At 48.7% G+C, this 26,612-nt stretch overlaps 1 protein-coding gene across 8 annotated transcripts in view; it reads right to left on the reverse strand.

Moving 5' to 3' along the window:
• The window catches only part of SDK1 (sidekick cell adhesion molecule 1), a 1,005,745-nt gene that overhangs the window by 360,189 nt on the left and 618,944 nt on the right, over window positions 1–26,612 (reverse strand). For all 8 annotated transcript variants that reach the window (XM_082429098.1, XM_082429101.1, XM_082429099.1 and 5 more), the window contains 3 exons: window positions 20,114–20,250; window positions 2,130–2,277; window positions 1,070–1,210 (listed from right to left, as the gene is read on the reverse strand). In XM_082429098.1, the coding sequence (XP_082285224.1) occupies window positions 1,070–1,210; window positions 2,130–2,277; window positions 20,114–20,250 (426 nt within the window). The remainder of the gene's footprint in view (window positions 1–1,069; window positions 1,211–2,129; window positions 2,278–20,113; window positions 20,251–26,612) is intronic.

A 26,612-nucleotide genomic window follows, 5' to 3' on the forward strand; every position in this document is an offset into this window, starting at 1 on the left:
TACATAAATACATAGGGAATGAGCTATCTCCCATAGGCAAAGATACAGAGTTAAAGAAGCAACTCTTTCATAATTTCTTACATTGATCTAAGAGACTATATTTCTCCACTTAAGACCTTTGTTAACCCGGCATTTTCTGATCACACTTTTAGAAAGGGCACGGGCTGGGCATCTGGAGGACGGTAATGACGGACGCCCACGGTCCCTGCCCCATAAGGCTGGTAACAGATACGGCCACAGCTGCACGGTCCATTAGAAGAGGTTTAATAGTTATCCTTTTAATACTGCTTTACTTTTTCTTTTTACTTGTGTCAACAAACCACTCAGATGATCACTTTTGCTGCAATCTTAAAATCAGCAGTAGTTTTGGCAAAGCAGGTTCCTTCTGTCAACCCAGCCAGGGCTGGCACAGCTCACTCAATGTGCTCAGAAGCCTAACCCCCCTCCCCACGGGGGCAGAGATGGCAAACCGGCCACTCTTGGGCCACATCTGTTCTGTAGCTGTGAGGGTCTGGCCTGCCCTGTGTTTCAAAATATATTGATTTCATTCCCAATTTTTAAAAACTGTGAGAATGTGTGTAAAAAGCTGGATTTTAAAATTTCTTTGAAACAGTGGAAAACCTGGCAGTTCTGAACAACGTACTAGCATGGTAAAAACTGGCTTATAATTAAATCAACCGCATTATTACTAATTAAAAATTATTATACTTAATCATGCATGCCCTTGGTTAAAAACTTAAGAGTGAAAGGATTTACAATGAATAAGCACACCTTGCTCCCAACCCATAATATTCCCCTCCATCCTTCTGCCAAAATGCGACCCCTGAGAGCGGTTTCTTGCATGTGCGCCTCACGGCTGGACTGCAGAGCCTGTCCCGTGAGGCTGCCCACAGCCGCCTGTTCTCACTGGTCTGCCGCAGTCTCCACCATTCCCTAGAGTCTCGCTGCTGGCCTGAGTCTCTCGATTACTGATGGGCTCCTACAGACACGTGAGTTTGCGACCTGAGCAAAACAGACACTTGACTCTTTATAAGGACAGTCTAAACACGGCCAACCACTGGCTACTTGCCTGAGGATGTACCCACGCAGCAGCCCATTGTGCTCTGTTTCGGGGGGCGGCTGCCACTGGACCATGATGGACTGGTTGGTGCGCCCACTGGCCACTATGTTTTTCGGGGGAGCCCCGGGCGGCTCTTCAGGGAGCGCCAGCCTAAGAAACAGAAGCCAGGGAGGGGAAGAGGGGTCAGCCCCAGCAGCCAAGGGTCCTCGTCCGCGCCCTCTAGGCTGCGGAACCTTGAGCCCAACTGTTTACTCAAATCGAGCAATGAACAAAGCAAAACGCACAGCCGATCGAACTGAAAGGACACGCATGAAATAGTTACAAAAAATCAACATAATAGAAAATCAGTTCAGCAAGCACCAGGAAAGACGTGGGAGGTGACCTTTCTCTGTTTGAACGGCCCGTGGTACCTCCGCTTTTTAGAGGATCACAAGTGTGAGTGAGGCAGCTCGCAGGCCGAGGCTCCTTCCCAACTGTTTCCTTCGGCTCTTTCAATATTTCTCATATCAAACTCCCACATTTTGAAAAAAGTCATTTAGATCTCTCAACTCTTCTATAGCACAAGCCCATTGAGAGCTCAGGTTGGCTGGGGAGGGCACACTGAAACGGGATGAAGCCCTTTCCCCACGTCACATCTGAACAGGCTTGAAAGCAGCCGCCTGGCCTGGGGAGGTGGGGTTGGTGGGGGGGACGGCATCAGGACCACCAGGGAAACGCCAGAGCTCACGTGGCTTCCTGCCGACACCTGCTCAGTGTTTACCTGTCAAGACGGTGGCACCAGCTCCCACCTTGCTGGCAGCCAGGTACACAAAGGGCATGGAAACACCGCACGCTCTTAATCTCACGTATACAGAGGGCCGTGCGGTGGGCAGTGATTTATGTTGGCACAGCCAGAGCACCACAGAAGCCTAAGAAACTCCCCTCGGCAATTAAGGACCCGCTGGCTAGCCCGGCGAGCCACCGTGCTTCCTCTGTGTCTCCCCCAATATGACTAAGGGGTGGTGACTGATGACCTAACTCGATGCTTCCTTGGCTCCCCGTGCCTCTCCAAGGGGTGCGTGTCACACACCTGCTCGTCTCTGCGCTGTACTGGCCTTTGCCCACTTGGTTCACGGCGCACACCCTGAATTGATAGGTACGAGCCGGGGTCAGGCCACGCACGGTGACGCCTGTCATCTCGGGGCCGACGTGTGACAGATGCACTTTCCACGGAGAGTCTGAAAGAAGGAGCAAAACAAGGTCAAGCCTCTACAAGCGCGTGTCTGAATGACAACAAGCGAATGCAAAGTGCGTTCCCATGGATTAGCTCATTTGCTTACCAAGGCAGATGGAGTGGTTGCCTCCACTGAACAGATGGGCAAACCGAGGCTCCTGGTCCCGGGGTGAGCAACCAGCGAGCCCGGCTCTGAACTCGGGTTTCCCACGCCGGGTCCAGCGTGCCTCCTGTTAACCCCATGCTGTTGTCAACAAGTAAAGGGATTTTTTGGTTCAACCTGCATATGGCAGTTTAAAAGGAACCCAATATTCCTCATTACCGTGCTCAGTATGTAACGGGAAGAAGTTCTCTGTCAGCTCACATGGCAGATTGCAGATTTGTCTCCCAGAAAAGGATGCTGCACATGTCGCCAAATGATAAATAAAACCTATATTCATTAACATTTTAATAAAAGAGGAAATGAGCATGATAAAGACAGATGGGCTGTGCATTCTGCAACCCATCTGCGTGGCAACTCATTACACTGCCACACCCCTGAGAGGCTCTGGCTGGAGAGACACGGAATGAAATTCACAGCGAGTTTAGAATATCTTTGCTCCCAGCTTTCCGGCAGGCGTGGAAGAGTGACTCTGTCAGCCAAGTGTGCTCTTGCCTGCAAGGCTTCAGAAGGTTCTGTCGGCTCCTACACTTTAGTGGGACTTTCTCTATAGAGTTTAAACAGGCTTTTTGGCCCAATCATTTCGTGCAGTGATGCCCTGGGATGAACAAGTGCCCTCTGTCAGTTCCACTCAGAATTGCTATGACCCTGAACTACATTTTCAAGTTATCAGTGAAGTGAAATGTGGGTGCTGGGGACTGACTCGTAGGAAATCAAACTGTCTTTCTTATTTCTTGGAAGTGGTGCTAAGCATTATGAACATAACAGCATTATTCATAACAGCCAAAAGGTGATGCAACCCAAGTGTCCATCGATAGATGAAAGGACAAACAGAATATGGTCCATCCATACAACGAAATATTATTCAGCCTTGAAAAGAAAAGAAATTCTGACACATGCTCCAACACGGATGAACCTTGAGGACATTATGCTGAGTGAAATAAGCCAGTCCTCGAAGGACAGATAATGTAATATAATTCCACTTAAATGAGACACCTGGAGTACACCGGGGGCTGGGGGACGGGGGGACGGGAGTTAGTGTTTAATGGGGACAGAGTTTCAGTTTTGCGAGATGAAAAGACTTCTGGAAATGACGGTGGTGATGGCTGCACAACGGCATGCATATACTTAACGCTACCGACCTGCACACGCCAAAGTGGCTGAGATGGAAAATTTCATGCTATGTGTACTTTACCACAATTAAAAAGTTTAAATGGTGGGAATTGCACGTAACACAAGGGGGATAACACACGACTCCTGAGACCGATGAGTGTGAAACAAGGGAAGGGCGCCGCTGCATCTGGCGTAGGCCCGGCCCCGGCAGAGACTCTGCCGGACGTTCCTGTTTTCACCCCAGGCCCCCTCTCCACCCTGCCCACCCTGCCTGTGCCCTGGAGGGCCTGCCTGGCAGGGAGGGCTCTTCCCTACTCACCGGAGGTTGCCCCAGACTGTCTGCATTCTTCACCCAAAGGTCCCTGCTCTTCTCGCGGCACAGCCCTGCACAGTCTCTCTCCCCGGCTCTGAGGCTCCCCTCGCCCCTGTGACCACAGGTGATCCCGGCTCTGCCACTTCCCCTCGTAAACTCCCCCTTGATTATTATTATTATTATTTTTTAAATGTAGCTTTATTTATTTATTTATTTATGGCTGTGTTGGGTCTTTGTTTCTGTGCGAGGGCTTTCTCTAGTTGTGGCAAGCGGGGGCCACTTGTCATCGCGGTGCGCGGGCCTCTCACTATCACAGCCTCTCTTGTTGCGGAGCACAGGCTCCAGACGCGCGGGCTCAGTAGCTGTGGCTCACGGGCCCAGTTGCTCCGTGGCATGTGGGATCTTCCCAGACCAGGGCTCGAACCTGTGTCCCCTGCATTGGCAGGCGGATTCTTAACCACTGAGCCACCAGGGAAGCCCCCCCTTGATTATTCTAAGTCATGAGCGCTGCCTGCTCCTGCGGGGGCCCTGCCTGACATGTGCTGAAGAAAACACGTCTCCCATCCCTCTCTTCCTGCAGATTACAGGGTCTGTAAGCTCATCTGCTCCGCCAGGTACAGAGTGAACCGTGGCAATTTCAGAAAGAGGCAAAGTCAGAAGGACAGTGGTTGAGCCCGTGGACTGAAACGATTAATCGCACAGGGAAGGGGCAGAGAAGCGCCCCGGACGCCTCCTTCCCACCCCAAGCGCCCTCCCTCCCTCCCACCCAAACTCAGCCCCACGCGCGATTCCCTGACTCTCAGCCATTTGTTCATGCAGAGTGTAAACAGCTCCTGGAAGTGTAGCCCGAGTAGTAGGAGCTGCTGCCCAGTTTGATTTGACAACAGGGCCTATTAATCTGCTCTAGACCCTGGGGCTCTGCTCAGTTCTCTTGTTGTATCTATAGGATTTTTTATTTATTTTTTTTCCTCTCCTACTAGAAGATAAAAGATCTGGCAGGAAGAGAGATTAAACTGAAAACTAATACAAATGAACCCAATCCATCTCATGGGCACTCTGATTTGTACCAAAAAAAAAAAAAAAGAAAAGTGGTTTAGGAAGGATTTGCTCACTAACAGGCTTTGGAATTGCAGACTTGCTGAGAAGCGTTAAAATTTAAATACCGAGTCTGTTCCTGACAATCAACAAGCAAAATCCCTTTAAAAGATTCTTCTCCCAGTCCTCACAAAAGAGTATTACAAGATGCTTGTCTTAGGGCTGGAATGTAGAAGAATCTTTTGATAAAGGAACCCATCCCATAAAAGTTTCAATAGCTTTTCTGCACCCCTCTGGGGATGCCCCTTGCTCCTCTAATCTAGAAGACTAAGGAATTTTAGGCTTCCCCAGCCAGGCTATTAAACAAACCTCTGCTCCACAGATGGGCATCACTAATCTTCCTCTTGGCTTCCAGCGCCCAGAAACCACGAGGCGTTAATCACTCCTCCACTCTGTCTGTTGGTTAAAAAGCTGGTGGCTTTCAATCTTCCCAAATGTACTGGAAGCTCTTTTCGATTAAAAAAAAAAAAAGAGCATCACCATTTTCTCAATTAAAGGTACTTGAGGAAGGAAAATACTTTTCAAAGAAAATTTTCTTAATTGCCAGAAGAACCATTATTATTATTAATACCTAACATTTGTGCGGCTGTTTGAAGTCTGGAAGTGCTTTCACATCTGTAACCACACGAGTCCTCTTGGGAAGGAGGTATTATCTCTCCTCTCAACAGACGGAGAAATCAAGACTCAGGAAGTTTAAAAAACTTCTCCCAAGCCTTACGGGCTGTCACCGCCTAGGCTCCTGGATGGTCCAACATCACTGAGGACAGAGCAGCCGGGCCTCCAGTGTCGCCCTGTGAGACGAGGTACGGGGTATCCAGAAGCACCCGGGAAGTGCTGACACTCGCACACAACCCAAGAAAGCACACAAAACCAAGAGCGGAATGTGTCTGGGCAATAAAGAAGATGCAGGAACCAATTAAGTGACACCAGGAGGAAGCGGATAGCCAGATCCCGGACTTGGGACATTCAACAAGCAAGCGCCCTGGCCTGTACCCCAGGCGAGAGCAGGGAGGAAGGCAGGCGGGGGCTAAAAGCAGGGCAAGTCGGTTAAGAGACGAAAGAGACAAAACCACCAACACAACAGATGGACCTTATTTGGATCCTGATTCAAGCAAATCAACTGTGAAAAGACTTTTTTTAAAAAAAGATGAGGGACACTTAAATGTAGACTGAGTATAAGATGATATTAAAGATTCCATTAATTTTGTTAGGTATAATGTTCTCTTTTGGCTATTTACTGAATCACTTAAGGATGAAATGACAAAATCTCTGGGATTTCTTTTAAAATACTTCAGCAAAAAAGGTGGGGAACTGATGAAACAAATGTGGCAAAATATTAATGGTTTTTGAAACCAAAGACAAGAATACTCTGTACCTTTGTGTGTATTTAGTACTTTTCCTATCAAAAAGTTTTTAGAAAGTGACTGTTTTGTCACTACGTTGCCAGCAGTGAGCATTATAACTGTCTTAAATTGCACATTTGACAGATGAAAATATATGATTTCACTGATGCTGTACCTTGTATTTTTTTACGTGGATGAGAATGAACATTCTTTCATTAAAATAACTTCCCCCAGGTTACAGAGTGAGTTAAGTGGAAAATTAAGATGCAAATTAATTTTCCTAATTGTAATTCCACCGCTGATTTGGCTACAACTGTCTGCATGTTGTGTCTCCTGAAATATAAATATCATAAGTATTATAATAATAATGGCTACCCATTTAAATAGTCACCCACGAGACAAACTCCATTCGAATGCATTTAATTCACTGTTGGATCCTCAGCACAGAGAAGAGTGCGTGACCCACCGTAGGAACTGGATTTCTCCCTGTTCCGGGGAAGCACCTGCTGTGCCCCCGGCACTGGCCATGCCTCCATCGGGGCGCATCCAACCTCCACAGTTACCTGCGGCAGGTACGAGCTTCCCCATTCCCACCTGAGAAACCGAGGCACGGACTATGGCCTGATCTCTCCACCTCGTGGAAACTCCCGGATAAGCCCAATGTTGTTCTTTTGACTTCTTGTAGCTGCTTCGCATTAAAGCAAGGAAGCCGAGGGCTCGGTCACAGAGATGATTCAGAAGAGGAGCTATTCTCTTGGACCGTGGCCTTCGAGGGTCCAGCAAGGTCACACTCATCAGACACTCTCCTTTCCCGCCCCGGGCTGGCTGTGTAGACGCTGAATGCAAGTGCTCTGGGTTTCTGAGGCCGATAGTGCACACTCAGGACAGGGGCCACAGAGAACGCGACCCTAGGCACAAACTCAGTCACAGCCCCCGACGTTTACCAAGCTTGACCCACATCAACAGCAGCAAGCTGAGAACAGGCGCCTGGCGGGATGGGACGTGAGGAGAGGGCGCTTCACCTCAGCGGGCTCCCTCCCCCAAACCCCAAACTCCAGTCTAGCCATGAGAGAATGCGCTGACAAACCCCAATGGAGTGTGGCATCCTACGAAACGCCTGGCCTGCCTCCTCAGAGCTGCCACTGTCATCAACACCAGGGTAAGTCTGAGAAACTGCCCGGCCAAGAGGAGCCCAAGGAGACGCGGCCCCTGAATGTGATGTGGCGCTGGATGGGAGCCTGGGACAGAGAAAGGCATCTGCGAAACGCTGAGGAAACCCGAATAAAGCATGGCCTTCAGGTAATAACCACAGGCCAATATTAGTTCACTGATGTGACAAATGTCCCCCACAAAGGCAAGACGTTAATAAGAGGGGCAACTGAGCATGGGGTCCAGGGAGCCCTCTATCTCCACAATTATCCTGTAAACCAAAAACTGTTCTAAATAAAACGTTTATCGAGGGGGGAAAAGGCCAGTCAGTTAATGGGTCGGCGGGACCAGGAGGAGAGGGGCAGGTGCGGGGCCTGCACTGGAGACCCCTGGTGTCCTGCGCGAGAAGAGATCGGGGCTGGTGTATGAGGACACCAGGCGTGCATGGCGCTCACCAGCTGGACGCGGAAAGCCCGGATTTAAGCCACTGGGATTCTTCTGGGGTCGGAGATCTGGAGGGCGGGCTGTCCCAGACGTGGCTCACGGGAACCTCTCGTGTTTGGGGACCTGCTGCCTTTGGGTGGAGTGAAACAGCCGGGACCTCCACGGGCTGCAAAGAGCAGTCACCCACTGCCCTCCCGGTGGACGCTGTGCCCCCTCCAGAGGGACCTTGAGCTCTTGGCCCCCATCTGCGCTGGCCCTGCCCAAGGTCCCAGCAGGGGTACTTTCAGGTTTGAATGGTTTTTCTTAACCAAAGCTCCAAAATTACATAAACTATAAAACCTGGGTCTATCCTGAGAACTGTACATCCATAGAGTAATACAAAAAGGTAAATTTTATTTTTATACATATACACACATATATATGTATGTATCTCACAAAAAAAGTAATATAAGTTCATTAGCAAAAATCTTCTTTGGAAAATAAAGAGTAGGAGAAAAACATGAAACAAAACAAGTACAGGTCAATATTACAGTTGTGTTCTAAACCATTCTCATGATTTTTCAAGTGCTTTGTGTAATTATTTTCAAGTTTTTCAGAGACTCTGACCTATACTTCAGTGTTCAGCTGAACGAGTTATTGAAATTAGTTTGGCGGGATGAATAACATTCGCTTCTCTATACTAAAGCACCCTCAGATTATTGTCATCGTGTCAACAGAGACACAGTGTCAAAGCCCAGACACACAAATAATCTCAACCTCCACAGAGTGAGGCCGCTCGGGGGGAGGCTGTGGACTGGGTCGCCACTCCAAGCCACTCATCTGCTCCGCGCGGACGGGGAAAACCCAGAGGCTAGCACACCCAGGGCTACAGAGCAGCCTCTCTTGGTTTATTCATAGCTCATCTGGACATTAAAAAGAGCAGCCCAGATAATAGCAAGCTCTGCAAGGTTAAATGAGATCCTTCTGCAGGATTCTGGATAAAAAATTATTAAAAGAATGAAAGGAATATAATTTGTAGTGACACTTTAGAATTTCAAGCTTGAGCTGGCAGAAATAACATTTTTAGAATAGACCGTACTCTTGAGAGAAGACCATGAGGTCTTCCATGGTTCTGCTGAGGCATTAAACATACCTAAAATGAGCGAATCGAAACACAATTTTGAAAGGATGTTGTGACCCAGACCTACTCATGGAATCATGGGGGAGAAGACTGAGGTCACAGGAGGGACAGGCCACTCCGCTAAGAATGGATGGGGTGAGAGACTCAGACTAGTCAGACAGCGTCACTGGACCAGGAGAAGGAGCAGGAGAAGTGGGCGGGTACTTTCCTTTCTCTGCTGTATCTGTCTTTAGAGAAACAATAAAAGTCTGTGGGGTTAGAGTTACAATGTACCAAGTTTTGCCTTAAGAGTTAAGAACAAAAGAGTTGAGCATTTAAGGAACTAAATGAAATTCTCTGCTAAGGACTGTGGCCCGAGTGATGCCAAGAACAGGCTTTGAGGCCTTCGGCTGTTCACATCCAAGGGACTGGGCTCCGCTGTTCACATCCAAGGGACTGGGCCTCCTGAGCTGTTGGTAAGACACCAAACGTGCCCCAGGCGTGGGCTCACGCGGCGACACAGTCCTGGGAGGAGTGTGGTCCCTGAACTGGAGAAGCCGTTTGCATCAGAGGAGACACTGGCCAGAGAGGTTGGACATGGGCACTGGACGATTGCAGAAGCGGAGGGCAACTCAGCCTGGGGCAGGAGACAAGTCTTGGTGGCAGGGAGCCCCACGTGGTGGGCTGGGGACAGGTCCGACCTCGGCTGGCCGGCGACCTGGTGGAAGCAGCTGAGCTGGCCTCGGGGAAGACACGCGGCAGGGGCCACTCTGCTCTGCACCGGGCGTCCCCACGCAGGAAGCCGCGTCCGTCTGGGGGACGGGCTTGGGAAGGCAAGGGCCCGCAGGGGCTGTGCGGCCCTTCGGCTGCCCCGCCCACCTCCTCATCTTGCCCGAGAGCAGGGAGCCAAGGGGGCAGGACCCCAAACCCCCCGCCTCAGCCCCTCTCTGGGCCCAGGATACAGCAACGTGACAGGGAATGTCTGTGACGTGCGCTGTCTTCCTGGATGGATTTTAAAATGGGAGCAAGTGCTTTTAATGTGAGGTTCAACATGCAAAAACCCACAGAAAAGTGAGCGAAGGCCGAAACCACTTCCTCACACTCTGAGGCTTTTAGCCAGTACCTGTGTGAGATGTGTTTCAAAGACAGATGAAAACGATTTGAAGCATAAAGAACAAAGTCTCTTTGCCACTTTGGCAAGCAAAACAGCACAAAGCCCAGCGTCAGCTCTGAAGCACCTAAGGGCGAGGCGGGAGAGGGCGTCTCACATGCTCGCTGGGGAGGGGGCTGGCAGGCTGATGGCAGGAGAGCGAGCCAAGCTGCAGGGTCTCCCTGGGGCGGGGGGCCTCCTCACCTCCCCCAGGACGCCCGGAGGGGCGCAGGCGTCGGGGCCTCTGAGAACCTTCTCCAGAAGCCAGTCTTGGACCAGCAGGTGACACAAGAAGCCCTGCTCAAGAAGGGTGTCGGCACCAGAATGTTCCATGCTCCAGGAAAGACAAACTGCCCTGGGCCGTCGTTACCCAAAGCCCCAAACATCATCTCAGACTCAGCAAGCGCCCGGACCACCGCCTCGCAGGGCGCTTCCTGTTCCCGCGCCCGGCTTCCCGGCCGTCCTCGGCCCCCTCTTCCCAGAAATTCACTCTCCGGTTCAGAATAAGGGCCCTCCCCGCACCGGGCCCCGGGCCCCTGCCCTCTGCCGCCAGGACGAGAGCTGCCCGCACAGCACCGCCGGCCCGGCTCCGCGGGTCCAGCTGCCGGGCTCCGCTTCCACGCGGTGCTGCAGTGGCGCTGCACGGCCTTCTGCGCTCGCCCCTCGCTCTGGCAGCATTCTGTCCTGTGTGAGTGTGTATGTGTGTGTGTGTGTGTGTGTGTGTGTGGCGAGACAGAAAGAGAGACCTCCTGCTGTTAAAGACCTTCTAGAGTGAAATATGCATAAAACTGTATGACGAAATGAAAATGAAAGATAAACAAATCCAAAATCATTAAGGAGAAGAAGCCAGAGAGCCGTTCTAACACCTGGGTGACTTCCGAAGCTCAGCTAAGCGCTCGGTTTAGCTTTGGGTTCCCTGTTGACTAAGGGAACAAAGCAACGCTCTGGATGTGGGGTTTCAAAGGAAGCCGCTAAGTCGCCCGGGAGAACCAGCCGCCTCTTGACAGCAGTGCTGCCTGCGGTGTGGACTTCTCCACGTGTCAGAGGCAGCGAAGGTGCAGAGGACGCAGAAACGTCCTTCCAACCTGACAGTCCTCGCACATCTTTGGAAAAGACGAAGACAGGTATTAGCTTATGGAAGACAGTGTTTCTTTCCAAGCTAAGGAAAAAGACATTGATTTCAAGTCTGAGGCTCGGGAACCTCATAATGATGGCCAAGTCCCTCAGAGTCAGCTCGGAAACCTGTCCAGAGACAGGACCCTTGGGAGTTCACGGCAGAGCTGCGGGCCTACAGGGTATTCATATAGTGAATTCTCCTGCATAAATTGTAGGGTATTGCTAAGTGGAATTAAAAAAAAACACAAACTTGCTCAGAAAGAAGAAACAACCCTACATATATTTTAAAAACCCTAAGAACCAGGCATGAGAGGAACGTATTACAGGATGAGAAACGGCTGTTTCAAATCAGTATCGTGTTCATTCATATAAAGTTCAGATGGAAGTCGGAAGAGTGCTTGCCTTTGAAGGAGGAAGACTGGAAAGGGACACAGGGAACTTTCTGAAATGTTGAAAATGTTTTGTATCTTGTTTAAGGTATGAGTTACATGCTGTATATATATTTGTCAAAACTCAATAAACAACAAAAATATCAATATCATACATAACAGTAAAATCCTTGTAGACATCCCATTGAGATCAGATAAACAATGACTATGCCAATTACCTTTACTTTTTAAAATTATTCTGACCAACCCAGTAAGATATAAAAGCAAAAGGAGGGCTTCCCTGATGGGGCAGTGGTTAAGAATCTGCCTGCCAAGGCAGGGGACACGGGTTCGAGCCCTGGTCCAGGAAGATCCCACATGCCGTGAAGCAACAAAGCCTGTGCGCCACAACTACTGAGCCTGCACTCTAGAACCTGCGAGCCACAACTACTGAGCCCACGTGCCACAACTACTGAAGCCCGCGTGGCTAGAGCCTGTGCTCCGCAACAAGAGAAGCCACCGCAATGAGAAGCCCTCACACTGCAACGAAAAGTAGCCCCCGCTCGCCGCAACTAGAGAAAGCCCACGCACAGCAATGAAGACCCAATGCAGCCAAAAAAAGTACATAAATAAGAGGATTAACATAAATTATTTTTAAAAAAAGCAAAAGGAAACAAAACATTTTTACTATTTGGAGAAGATACGATTGTCTACCTTGAAAACTAAAAGGATCAACTGAAAAATATTTATAATAATAATAAATACCTAAACATCAATAGCTTTCCTACGTTTCAACAATGAATAACTCTTTAGAAGATGAAATGGAAAGAAAATCCTATTTACAGTAGCAATAAGACAAAATCTTAGGGTAACTGTAACAAATAAAGTATAGAACCTATGGGTATAAACCTGCAAACTTCACTAAGCAATATAAAAACATAGCTGAAGAAATGGAAAGGCATATTATTTTTCTGGATGGGAAGACAGAATCAACAAGAAGTCAGTTCTCATGAAACTTATCATAGGTTTAACATGATTAAAAAGTCAATGTGATGATTTTCAAAATTTGACAAAATAATTCCAATTTTTTTCTGGAAGACTAAATAGGTGACAAGAACTAACAAAAATTCTGAAAAGATGAGGGGAATGCTTTATCAGTTATTAAAACATATTCTGGGACTAAAGCAATCAAAATGTTATAGAACTGGCAGATAATCAGGTGATGAATCAATGGGTCCAAACAAACTCCACAGACTTTTACATAAACAGGTCCCCTTAATATATGAAAAAGGCACTTCATAAATAAATGGATTATTTGATAAGTCATGCTGAAAAAAATGGGGTCATTTGGAAAAAATAAAAGGTCAGACTACTTACATCTAAATTCCAGATGAATTAAAGAGTTAAATGTATTAAACCTTAAAGGTTTACAAACAAGATGAAAACTTATAAAAATATATGTTATGCTTGATAGTGTTGAAATATCCAAACATAAAAGTGATGAAAGAAATCATAAAGGAAAACATCAGTAGATTTACTACACAATAAACCCTTCTGTATGTCAAAAAGTAATACACAAAAATTAAGAGTAAAAAAACAAATTGAAAAAATTCTTGTCACAAATGACGGAAAAAACCCTAAGGCCTTGATAGAAAAATAGGGGAAAGGAAACTGACAGATCATAGCAGGGGAAGTACAAAAAGCAACCAACTTGGAAAAATGTGTTCAGCAGGACCAGAAATCAAAGAATGAAAGTAAAATAACCATAAGACCTGAACCCAAGGCTGAGAGCCATAAATCTTCTCAATGAAAACACAGGGAAATATCTTTGCAAACTTGGAGTAGGAAAAAGTTATTAAAGAGTTTCCTTCCAGATATTTTGCTTAGTTTTGGTATCCTGCCTGTGCTGATTCTCTAAGGGCCCAGTTTGCCTTCTGGGCAAATCAGCACAGCTGCCCTGAATGTGCAAGCAGGAGTCTGGGGACAGCACTTCCTGGAGATGACCGAGGACAGTTCCCAGAGGAGGTGCTACAAAGGAGCCGGCGGAAGACGGAAGGGCAGGACTGGGGAGCCGAGCAAAGGCGCAGTGGCGCCGTTGGGTGCGCTCAGGGAGCTCCGAGCAGAGCCCTGATGCTGAAGCACGAAAAGCACAGCAACGAGTTGCTGGAGACAAATCTGGAGAGGCAGGCGGGGGTCAGGGGATCAATGGCGCTATATATGTGCAAATAAGCCTGGAATCTACTCTCTAAGCAGTAAGGGTTTCTATACAAGAAGGAATTAGGGCTGGCAATCTGGTTAGAAGGTGGCCTGGGACTTGTCTCCGGGCTGTTAGAAGCACAAGCACATTTGGGGGAACCCGAGGCTCCCTGCCCAGTCCGGATGCGACGCCTGCTCTGGGGGCCTCTGCAGGGCTTCAAGCGGGGTGTGCACGCCACAGACGTGCAGAGAACGTGGGGACTCCTGGGCGGAGGGTCTGAGGAGGCCAGATGGGTGGGCTTGCATGACGGGCCAGAGCCAGTCAGGGACAGGGGTGCTGAAATGCGGAGGGGCAGTGGATGAGACAAGACACTTACGAGGTAAAACCAACCCAAAGGGACGTACTGATGTCTTCGAGGGGGGCGGGGAGTGGTGAGGAGACAGGAATGACGTCTCTGTCTCTAACCTGGGAAACTTCGGGGGAGGGTGATGAGGTCTACTTTGACAGTTTGAGTTTGGTGAACCTGGGGACGTCTAGGTGGGGACGTCTAGGTGGAGCCGTCTACATGAACCTGAGGTCTGGGTTGGAAGCACATGACGGGGAGCTGCAGCCCGTGGTGGGAGGTGACCCTCGGGGAAGGGATCACTGGGGGAAACGTGGGGAGAGAAGACCAGTGTCCCGAGCAAGGAAAACCAAGGGACACCAACACTGTAAGGGCAGGACTGGAAATGAAGTCAGATGAGTCAGAGAAAATGGTCCAAGAGACAAAAGACTGAGACGTAAGAATGAGGAGGGAGATGGAAGTCAAGCCCAGGGAGCAGAGTTGTAAGTGGAGGGGTGAAGAGAGCATGGGATGCAGAGACGTCCAGGAGGAGGGGACCGAAAGCGCTGGCTGGGTCTGTCCTGTGGAAATGATGCTACGGCTTTGGCAGAGAGCAGCAGATGGCATGAGGGGTGGAGATGATTCTCCTCTGAGGCAGAAGGAGGCAGGAGAGAGGGGGAGCTTGAAGACGGAGGGCCGAGGGATTCAGCGATGGAGCCAAGTCCTGGAGGATGTGGCCGCAGAGGGACCAAGCACACGGGGGGCGGGTTGCTTTCCACACATGTGGGATCATAGGGAGTATTTTTATTCTTTGTGCTGTAAGTAATTTCTAAATTTTTTATTAATGAGCATATATAACTTTAATAACAAATTACAAAGGTATTTTTAATATTTTAATTAAATTTAAATATTATAAGGTATAAAGCTATGAACACTCATATCTGTTAAAAACTAACAGTAAAACTAAACAAGATGAAATATTCTGAAATTTTCATGTAAGTATGCTTGTTACCTGCAATGACTTAACAGGAGTCACGTGCTAAGATTTAAATAAATTAATGGGGAAAAGACTTACTTTTTCTAAGTGGTCAAAGACCAAGCTTATTCTATTTTAGCAGTAAAATGCCTTAGTTAAACTCATGAAAACAGGGAAGGGCTCGGTTTGAGAATTAGTCTGAGATACAGAGATGGCCCTCCCCAAATGTCAGTTATCGTGGAAGCTTGTGGCACGTGCTGCCTTAGATGAGTCTGTGGGTTTCTAACACTATAGGATGCCGATACACTCGTGTTAAAGGATACATTTTTAAAAAGGGAAAATCATGGTTCTCATCCAAATATAAAATGAGCATGTGTCAAAGATTTTAGTTGTCATTAATTAATGAGGGAACCAGTAAGATGTTACAATGTATCAAAAGAGAATTTGAACCACACACACACATACGACAATGAGGAATGCTAAAATGAATTTACAAATAGATGCAAAACTGACCAATAGCTACAGAGCAATAACTAACTACTGCAGTAACCACTTATAAGCAGGACACAATTCATTTGCATCTCTATGGACAAGAATTATTTGCAGCACTACAAGTTTTCTATAATCTAGAGTTGTAAAAATAGCTCAAAAACAATGAAAAGCGCAGGCCGCCAAAGCATCAGGTAAGCCTGAAGGCTGCTCGACGAGACACCCAGTGACCTGCTTCTGGGCCCACTTGAGAGTCCATCACAAGTTTTTTCTGGCAATCTCCCCCTTGTGATCATAATAATCTAAAAGAAAGATTATTCTTAATTAAACTCAACAAATATTTTAGAGAATGGGCCAAATCCTTTTGCTATGCAACTGAGTTTTCAGCCTGTTTACAGGGTCCCTGCTATGAAGACATCAAGAATCCCTGCTCTCTCTTAACACAGGGATGCCCCTAGGCTCCTCTGGCCACCACTGGGCCTGACCCCTGCTCTCAGCCCAGCAGGCTTGTACCTCGGGCCAGGCCTTGGGACAATGCTGCCCTCTCCAGCCCCTGGCCTCCCACAGAGACGCCTGGGACCACAGAACTACCGGCTCCACGGAGAGGAACTACAGGATGTCTGCAGGGGCCCGCGCTCTCCATAACGGGCTTCAGCTCCAGTCAGCGCACGGACAAACACTCGGCACAAGCTCCACAGTTCTGCTCCATAAAAGCTCTACAGAAGCCCTTTCGCAATGGCTGGCACGTTGTGAGGGCAGGTGTTACAAAGCGCCTGCCTCCGCCGCTAAACCCCGCCAGTTTGGCCCCTGCAGGATCCACGGTTTCCAGGAGAATGGCATCCTACTGAGCGTGCCAGGAGGCGCTGGCGGCAGTGAGTACCCTGGGTAGCTGGATGAGTGGGCTGTTGGATGGAGCTATTTAGAACCGTCCACTTGCACGCCACTGAGTGTAGGCCAAATACCATCTCCATTTTCGTGTACTTGCAGCTAAGCTGTTTTTTCTGACCGTAATTAGCCAGCATGTTCAGCTGCTTCTTAAGGGCACTGGCTCCTAATAAAAATAAGAACCAGATCACTGGCCCAGAAGACAGGGATGGTCTTGCTGTCCGCACGTCAGGGAGACGCGGGCTAACCCACTGATAGCAACACGAAGTGATGCAGCCAAGGCTGCAGACTGTTTTATACAATTGAAATCAGTATCGGCCCGGAGGTAACCATCTCATCCACTTCAGAGTCTTTGTGTAATAATCACACTTGGTGCGATCATAACGATAGTGTAGTGTACTCCGGATTCTTCTACACTACCTTTCCCCTGAAGGAAAAGCATCTGGGCATCAGCCAGCTCCAGGTGGGTCCAGCAGGAGAGCCAGAGGCTGATGAGGGACTAATGACGCCCTCGGTCACTTTCTCAGCATCCTGGCCTGGTCCCCCACATTGGCGTCACCTTGAAAGCCGGCTGTTTCTAAACGCCTCGAGGCTTATGCTCTGGGGCCTTTGCTGACGCTGCCCCTTGTCGTCTGCTGGCCCCGGTCTCCTGGCATGCCTGCCCCTCTGAGGGAGCTGCCCACCTCCCAGCTGGGGCCTCCACACGCCGTCCCCCTACTGAACTCGGGACGTACCTCAGCGGGAGCGCCGTACGTGGCAGGATGTGTTGACATGTCTGACCAGGTCCCTGCGGTCGGTGGGTTGAGACTGACCATTTCAGCTCTGCACCCCAGCACCCAGCAGAGTGCCTGGTGCAGAGCAGACGCCCAGTCAGGACTTGGTGCTGAATGGACGGATGGACGGATGGATGGATGGATGGAATAAATGACTGCACGTAAGACCTGCTTCTTATTTAGGCAGGATGTCTGACAAAGAACCAGCCGATCATGCAAGTTGTTAAGAAAATAGTTGGTGTGGCATTTTGAAACAATGCCTTATTTTACGTAACCTGGGGGCCATAGAGCACTTCCCTTTTGGCAGATGGTAACTGTAACTTGAGTCCATCACTGGGGACTCCACCGGGGACTGACCCAGTTCATCTGGTGAGCGCCTCTCAAGGGCACACAGACAGACGAGTAAAACACGGTCCTGGTCTCAAGGAGATGACACCCAGCGGGGGTCACCTCTGCCAGAGCCCTGATGGAGAGCCTGCTCCTGACAGTTCTCTCCGTACAGATCACGTCAGGTCCCGTTTTGCTTACAGGCCACGTGGCCCTGACATCCTCGGGAAAACCTTAACCGCCCAGAAAAGTTACGTCAATAAATACGGTCAATCCCTCCCCTCTTTGATCAGAGCTGTTGAACTAAAACTAAGATGGGTGTTGGCTGATTTCCATTCACACCCTACCCTCTCCTCGAGGAAAGAGACCAGATCAGGCAACGCAGAGGACCATGGAGAGGGAGCGAGGGCCTGGGCCCCAGGCACCTCAGTCTAAGATATGCTTGGAACCGAAGCCATTGCAGTCAAGGGTGAACATTTAGAAAGCCAGGACATGGAAGTAGAATACTGAAGGGGTTGGGGGAGCCCAATTCAAATAAAGGCAGGTCCACAGAGCGGCTTCCTTTAATCCCCACAGAGACTGACACCAAAGTGCCATCCTGGGTCCACTTTCACCACAAAGTCGCCGCTAAAGCACAAGAGGGAGGGGTCTGCCCCCTAAAACGTCTCTGCAGTGGCCTGGCCGTCAGGAAGAGCACAGGCTCCAGAGGCTGACAGCTGGGCGGAGTCCCCTCCTCACCTATGACCGCCTGCGACCTTGGGCCAGGGGTTTACGCTCCGCACGTCACTGAGTGACAGGGCCTGCTGTGGTCTGAGCACGTGATGATCAGAAGGGGGACCCATCGTGTGAGAGGAGGCGGGAGAACAGAAGATAATCAGGAGAAACACGTGAGCTCCGTCAACAACCAGAGGGAGAGTGCACAGGCCGAGAGAGCTTGGGAAGAGCTGTGGCAGAACCGTAGGCTGCTCTGCCTGAGGAAGTGAGCAGCGCCGAGTCCCTGTGGGGTCTCAGCAGGACAGCCGGTGTGGCTGGGGGGACACTGGGAGAGCAGCACTCCCAGATGTCCTGAAACAGAGACCCACTTATAATAACGTCACGATGAGACCAGTTGCCAGCCCAGGGAAGGTGACCATCGCAAGAGCCCAGCGACCTGTGGTCTGGCCAGCTCCTCCCTGGGGGAGGCCCAGGAAGGAGCCTGGAGTAACGGTGGGATGACAAAGGCAGGAAGCCAGCTTCGGCAGGAAGCAGTTCAACGGAGCTGGTGTGTGGAGCAGCCCGGCAAGGGGCCAGGACAGGGGAAGCCTGGCCCTTAGGGAGACATCGTGAAACACGGTGGGTGGCACAGAGCAAAACGCAGTGGCCTGGGAGGCTGCCCGGGGGCCGAGAGGGGTGGGTTCTGCTCCAGGCCCTGCTGAATTCGTACGGGGGAGGGAGGATATCGTCCAGTTATATTTTAGGAAGGTTGATGTTCCGGCCTGTGTGAGAACGGTTTGGAAGAGAACAAACGTGGAAGGAGGGGACCAGTTAGAGGCTGTGGCACTTGTCCTGCTGAGAGGGAACCATGCCCTGGAGAGACAGAGAGAGGAGAGCAGGTTCCTGCTATGTCCTAGAACACAGATGGGCAGGGCTGCTGATGCACTGGGGTGGGCGCGGGGGTCGGGAGAGGGAAAAAGAAACCCAGGACTATTCCTGGGCTTCTGGCTTGAGTGATACAGGAGTCACCAAGGGGGCAGACACTGAGATTAGAATGGCTGCAGTGATGATGCGGGAACAGTTAGGGTTAAAATGTCAAAAGACACAGTTTGAAGAACCTAAGTGGAGGCATCTGTGAGACAACCAGATTAGAGATATCAACTGCTTATGTGGGTTCCATCTGTGGTCCTGGGGGTCAAAGATCAGGAAAAGACGCCACTGGAAATCACAGGGATGCACGAGATGTCCTAGGAAGAGGTCCTGGGAGAGCGGAGAGGAGAGACCAGCAGAGGAGAGGAGGGGAGGTGGCCAGTGGGGCTGGAGGGAAGTCCAATGAAGGAGGAGACTGGTGAAGGATGGTGCCGACCGCCGCTGAGAGGCCGAGGAAGGTGAGGAAGGAGAGGGCCCACTGAGCCCTCAGCAGGACGTCTGTGCCCAAACCGCCAAAACAGGTTAACTATCATTGTTGCTGACCCCCAGACCAGCCCCAGGTGGAGGCACTGTTCATGCGTCTCCAAGTTCGTCCCATGCTGAATCGGGTACCCTTGCTCAGGGCGGCCCCATGGGCACAGCCATCTGGGGCCTCGGCCCAAACCCAGGCTCCCGCAGGAGGCCCTCCAGCCACTCCTCCCGCTGCCCGCCTAGGCTCCCACGCCGCCCTTTAATTTTCCCAAAGCCCGAGCTGTGGTTTTCACTGGAAACTCCGTAGAGCATCGCAAGGTTTTACTAGCTGTTCTGGGTCTGAGCCAGAAGTAAAGGTTAAGGACATCAAGAGCACAGGGAGAAATCTGATTACCGTCCACGGCGACAATGTTGCTTCGTTACTTACTGTTTTCGGACAGCTCCACAATGTAATAAAGAACAGGGCTGTTTCCATCAAAGGGTCGGACCCAGGAGAGCATCACGGTATGGCTGTGGGAAGAATTCAGGCTGGCCAGGAGGTTCTGGGGTGAATGAGGCAGTTCACTTGGATACAAAAGAACAAAAAAAAGAAAAGAAAAGAAAACGCACGTCAGAATTGCAGGTTAGCCTCCTGGCTCTTACGTTGCCTGGTCCTTGTGTGCGATGTTTTGAAAATGGAGAACATCAAGCACGCCCCGAACACAAATACTAACTACTCCCCGCCCCCAGAAAACCCTTCAGCATTCACAGTGTGTTTTATTTTCCAAACATAATTTGATTTAATCCCTCTAGTAGGGATTAAACAACTAATGACTCTCACTTAAATCGAGTGGGGAGCGCCGATTTTATACAGTAGACTATTTAATTGAGAAAACTTGGTCAACAGTTTGTTTTCACAGCTAGAGGCTGTTAGTGGGAAGGCAGCAAGCCATAGGATAGGAAAAGGCCTGGGAAATATAATTTACTGTGGAAGTTTCCGACACCAGCCATTTGGAGTTACCAGCCAAAATGCCCATATGTATTCTTGGACAACGGAGCAGCCCCATTACTGAGCCTGCGAGGTTATATTGTCGTTCTGTCTTCTGCTGGATAATGGAGATTTGGGAAAAGCACTGGAAGGGAAATGTGGTACAAACACTAACTGGAACCCCACGGAAATAGTAAACAATGCATCAGCAAGGCTATAGAATGGAAACACAAAGCAAATAAATTCTGGAAAGAAGTTACTAACAGAAAGGGTCTTCATTGGGATTTACTGGTGACGAAGCGTCAAAATCCAACTGCACAGTTTCTACCACCGACGGGTCAGCAACCTTGCAATCATGAGCGGCCCAGCCCGTATTTAACCTTTACATCTCACGGTCCGGGAGCAAGACCCTGTTCTGTGGCCATCAAGAACGGCTTCTCCTCCTACAAGGAGTGCTGGGAAAGGGGAGGCCGGGTATCACCCGCTTCACCCACTAACTAGCTTCTGGTCTCTCTTAGACATCAATGATTGCTAACCCACACAGGTCAGCACAAAAAGCCATAATTATCCTTGATATTTTTAATTTAAAAAATGTACTCATTACACTTTGAAATTTATTAAGCTGTTATGTGCTTGCAGCTACCTAAGAAACACAGCTCTCTCTAACCCACATCGTTTATAAGCAAACTAATATTTCTAACATAGACTGTGACTTTATTTATTTATTTAACATCTTTATTGGAGTATAATTGCTTTACAATGGTGTGTTAGTTGCTGCCGTATAACAAAGTGAATCAGCTAGACGTATACATATATCCCCATATCCCCTCCCTCTTGCATCTCCCTCCCACCCTCCCTATCCCACCCCTCTAGGTGGTCACAAAGCACCGAGCTGACCTCCCTGTGCTCTGCGGCTGCTTCCCATTAGCTATCTATTTTACGTTTGGTAGTGTATATATGTCCATGCCACTCTCTCACTTTGTCCCAGCTTACCCTTCCCTCTCCCTGTGTCCTCAAGTCCATTCTCTACAGCTGTGTCTTTATTCCTGTCCTGCCCCTAGGTTCTTCAGAACCATTTTTTTTTTTTTTTAGATTCCATATATATGTATTAGCATACAGTATTTGTTTTTCTCTTTCTGACTTACTTCAATCTGTATAACAGATTCTAGGTCCATCCACCTCACTACAAATAACTCAATTTCATTTCTTTTTATGGCTGAGTAATATTCCATTGTATATATGTGCCACATCTTCTTTATCCATTCATCTGTCGATGGACACTTAGGTTGCTTCCATGTCCTGGCTATTGTAAATAGTGTTGCAATGAACATTTTGGTACATGACTCTTTTTGAATTATGGTTTTCTCAGGGTATATGACCAGTAGCGGGATTGCTGGGTCATATGGTAGTTCTATTTTTAGTGTTTTAAGGAACCTCCATACTGTTCCCCATAGTGGCTGTATCAATTTACATTCCCACCAACAGGGCAAGAGTGTTCCCTTTCCTCCACATCCTCTCCAGCATTTATGGTCTGTAGATTTTTTGATGATGGCCATTCTGACTGGTGTGAGGTGATACCTCATTGTAGTTTTGATTTTCATTTCTCTAATGATTAGTGATGTTGAGCATCCTTTCATGTGTCTGTTGGCCATCTGTATATCTTCTTTGGAGAAGTGTCTATTTAGGTCTTCTGCCCATTTTTGGATTGGGTTGTTTGTTTTTATGATATTGAGCTGCATGAGCTGCTTGTATATTTTGGAGATTAATCCTTTGTCACTTGCTTCGTTTGCAAATATTTTCTCCCATTCTGAGGGTTGTCCTTTCGTCTTGTTTATGGTTTCCTTTGCTGTGCAAAAGCTTTTAAGTTTCATTAGGTTCCATTTGTTTATTTTTGTTTTTATTTCCATTTCTCTAGGAGGTGGGTCAAAAAAGATCTTGCTGTGATTTATGTCATAGAGTGTTCTGCCTATGTATTCCTCTAAGAGTTTTATAGTGTCTGGCCTTACACTTAGGTCTGTAATCCATTTTGAGTTTTATTTTTGAGTATCGTGTTAGGGAGTGTTCTAATTTCATTCTTTTACATGTAGCTGTCCAGTTTTCCCAGCACCACTTATTGAAGAGGCTGTCTTTTCTCAATTGTATATTCTTGCCTCCTTTATCAAAGATAAGGTGACCATATGTGCATGGGTTTATCTCTGGGCTTTCTATCCTGTTCCGTTGATCTATATGTCCGTTTTTGTGCCAGTACCATACTGTCTTGATTACTGTAGCTTTGTAGTATAGTCTCAAGTCAGGGAGTCTGATTCCTCCAGCTCCATTTTTTTCCCCCCAAGACTGTTTGGCTATTCGGGGTCTTTTGTGTCTCCATACAAATTGTGAAATTTTTTTGTTCTAGTTCTGTGTAAAATGCCATTGGTAGTTTGATAGGGATTGCATTGAATCAGTAGATTGCTTTGGGTAGTAGAGTCATTTTCACAGTGTTGATTCTTTCAATCCAAGACATTGATATATCTCTCCATCTGTTTGTATCATCTTTAATTTCTTTCATCAGTGTCATAAAGTTTTCTGCATACAGGTCTTTTGTCTCCTTAGGTAGGTTTATTGCTAGGTATTTTATTCTTTTAGTTGCAATGGTAAATGGTAGTGTTTCCTTAATTTCTCTTTCAGATTTTTCATCATTAGTGTGTAGGAATGCAAGAGATTTCTGTGCATTAATTTTGTATCCTGCTACTTTACCAAATTCATTGATTAGACCTAGTAGTTTTCTGGTAGAATCTTTAGGATTCTCTATGTATAGTATCATGTCATCTGCAAACAGTGACAGTTTCACTTCTTCTTTTCCGATTTGTATTCCTTTTATTTCTTTTTCTTCTCTGATTGCTGTGGCTAAAACTTCCAAAACTATGTTGAATAATAGTGGTGAGAGTGGGCAACCTTGTCTTGTTCCTGATCTTAGTGGAAATGGTTTCTGTTGTTCACCATTGAGAACGATGTTGGCTGTGCGTTTGTCATATATGGGCTTTATTATGTTGAAGTAAGTTCCCTCTATGCCTACTTTCTGGAGACTTTTTATCATAAATGGGTGTTGAATTTTGTTGAAAGCTTTTTCTGCATCTATTGATCTCTGCACCTCTGCACACATCTCTGTCCTGGGGCTCCGTGGGATCCAGTGGTCAAATTCCCACAGCCAGGAAAACCCAGGGTCTACACTCGATTTCAGATCATGCTTCTCAGCCTACATGATGGCACACTCACTTAGCAGTGACCGATCCGACAGGTGAGTGGACAGCTCTTTCTCTGGGGCTGGAGAGCTTTGTAGACGGTGGGCTGCTCACTGCTCCGTATCTACAGGTCACTCCACAGCAGCCCCCCGTCCAGGCCTGAGCTCAGGAAGTCCTTGGAGCCAGCTTAGGCAAGTCCCTCTGTCCAGCCCTCCGAGCTTGATGCTCACCCAGGGTGTGAGTCTGGGAAGAGTGGTTTCTGACGTCCCCCCTCCCAGCACTGAAAGGCCACCAAGGAGAATGCCACAGGGCGTGCCAGAAGTAGGCACACTGAACAGCAACAACGGCAGCCCTGAGCTTGGTGTGGAGGGGTGAGAAAAGACTGTTAAAAAGATTGACGAGACTTAGGAACTTAAAAGGCAAAGTGGCCTTGAGACATTTAGAACCAGAACCGAGATCTAAAGCCCAGTGGTGCCAAGGACATCGCTGTCCGTGATGCAGCTAGAAATAACGAGCCCTCGTCCACTGCTGCCCCCAAAGAGTCCGTGGTCGCCCCTGGAGGACGGCCCACGCCAAGTGTGTTCTTTACAGACATCACAGGACTCAGAGTTGGAAGGAAATTTAGATTTTTCTTCCCCTAGTTCCAGCCTCTCCCCTCCATGGAAATTCCCTCTAGCGTACCTCGTGTCCAATATTACCTGTTTCACAATGCAAAGAACTTTTTAATAGGCATTGGAAACGTACACTATTTCTTTAAGTGATGTTTCGGTTATCTGGAAAATTCAGCTTTGTGAGATCCTTGACTAACCCATCAATAGCCGATAAATGAGGCTTCAATATATTCTGAATCCATCTCAGAGAAGCTCATCTAATAGCGGGAGATTGTGTCCTGGCACCTTCTCCGCCAAGTCTGAAAGGAGATAAATGATCAGCCAGTGACTCACAGACAGTGATTTGCAGACAGGGCGACAGCGGAAAGGCTCTGAGAACATCAGGGACAACGGGGGACGAGGCCACTGCTGAGTCACTTCGTGATTTAAAGAGGAATCACCATCAGGAAAATGACACCGCCATAATGTCAGAAATGAACGACAACAAAACCTGGGCTGCAGGGGACGGCGATGAAGCGAGGTGTGTTTGAGAGGAACGGCTTGGGGAGAGGCTCGAGAGAAGGCAGTTGGCACAGTGGTGGTCGTGGGGTGCTGCTCTGGTGGGAGAGGGTCGGATAAGTATTTCCTCCGTAAAAGCGCTGTCCCTCTAACGCACAAATGACACCTTGGTCAAACCCATCTTCTCTGACTTCACGCTGAGGATGAAGGCGATGGGGGTCTGATAGCTCTCGAGAGATGGTATTAAGTTGTTCGCTCCTTGTTATGGCTTTGTCGGAAGTGGTTTTACTGAAAGAAACCTCTCCCACTGCCTCAGGGTCCGAGTCTTCCAGTCGCTCTGTAAATCAGGTTTTTCTCTGTACTCCGGGCTCAGAAGAATTAGTCTCTGATCTCAGAAGGAAAGATGCAATGCTAATTGGGTCTTTAAATGATTAACAATCAATCCAAAAAGCCTTCGCACCTGGTCCCTCACAGCAAGAAGCTTTGGGGGTCCGGAGTCATCCCAGAACCAGTTCCTTCCTGTAAGGCCCTAGCAAACTGTAGGAGAGACACAGCTAACACAACTGGTGACCGGCGTTAATGATGACTGTGTGTTGTTAATTTACCAGACGCATCAGGAGACCCCCTGGAATTGCAGACGCCTCTCCTCTCGGGGAGGGGATGAGGCAGACCCCTCAGAAATTAGTCCTCCTCGGCGGTACCAAATCCCAAACCCATTTCAACCTGGTAAGTGGAGCAGGGCTTCCTCAGACACTGATGGGGCACCTGCTATGCACCTGGCACCGTTCCATGCACGGAGGGCTGGCTCCGCAGCAGACAGACACACCTAGTGTGTCAGAGGATGAAAGAGAGAAACTTCCTGGCCCTGGGTGACGGGAAGGGTGCCGCGGATGAAAAGAGGAACATTTTTTATAAGATGGTGAGGAACGGTAAGAGCTGTGTGACTGATTGAGTGTCTGCCCCAAGCTAGGCTCCCTGCCAGGATTTACAAACAGCGGTCCACTCAATCCTCACCGCCACCCTTTAAGGTAAATGGCAACGTGCCCAGTTTACAGGTGAGAAAACTGAGACTGAGGTGTGAGGTGACCTGCCCGAAGTCACACAGTCAGTGAGAACTGGGGAGGGGTCTCCAGGCCAGCCTCGCTCTGGACAGCCGGTGACCCTGCGTGGACTGTGGCTTCTGCCCGCACGGTGCCCGCCCCCACCCCCCGCCCCCGGCTGGCACAGCACCAACTACCGAGCAAACCAACAGGAGAGCTGCCAGCAGGTGGCCTGCTTCTGAAAAGCCCACTTGGGATGCTCCTAATTTCTACATTTAACAAAGTAGCTTTTACCTCAAGTGGGGAGGCTGGGGAAGCAGGCTTTCAGGCTCTTCGGAAGGACACTGTTTAGCCATAAGTACCTCTCAGTCACTCCTGCAATGGGGAGATTTTTTGTTGTTGTCATCTGAGTGAGTCAGGGAAATGTTACTGGGCTGGATTTGTAAGTTCTCCGAGAAGCACAAAACACCCTGCAGTCCTGAGTTGCGATTATCGTTATTGCTATCGTCATCACTGATGTCTCAGAGTTAAGACCTTATTGGATGTAAAGATACACCGTGCTCTAACCTACAGCCTTCCCCACTCATTC

This window comes from Balaenoptera physalus, assembly GCF_965194825.1.
Source record: "Balaenoptera physalus genome assembly, chromosome: 16".
Lineage (NCBI taxonomy): Eukaryota > Metazoa > Chordata > Mammalia > Artiodactyla > Balaenopteridae > Balaenoptera > Balaenoptera physalus.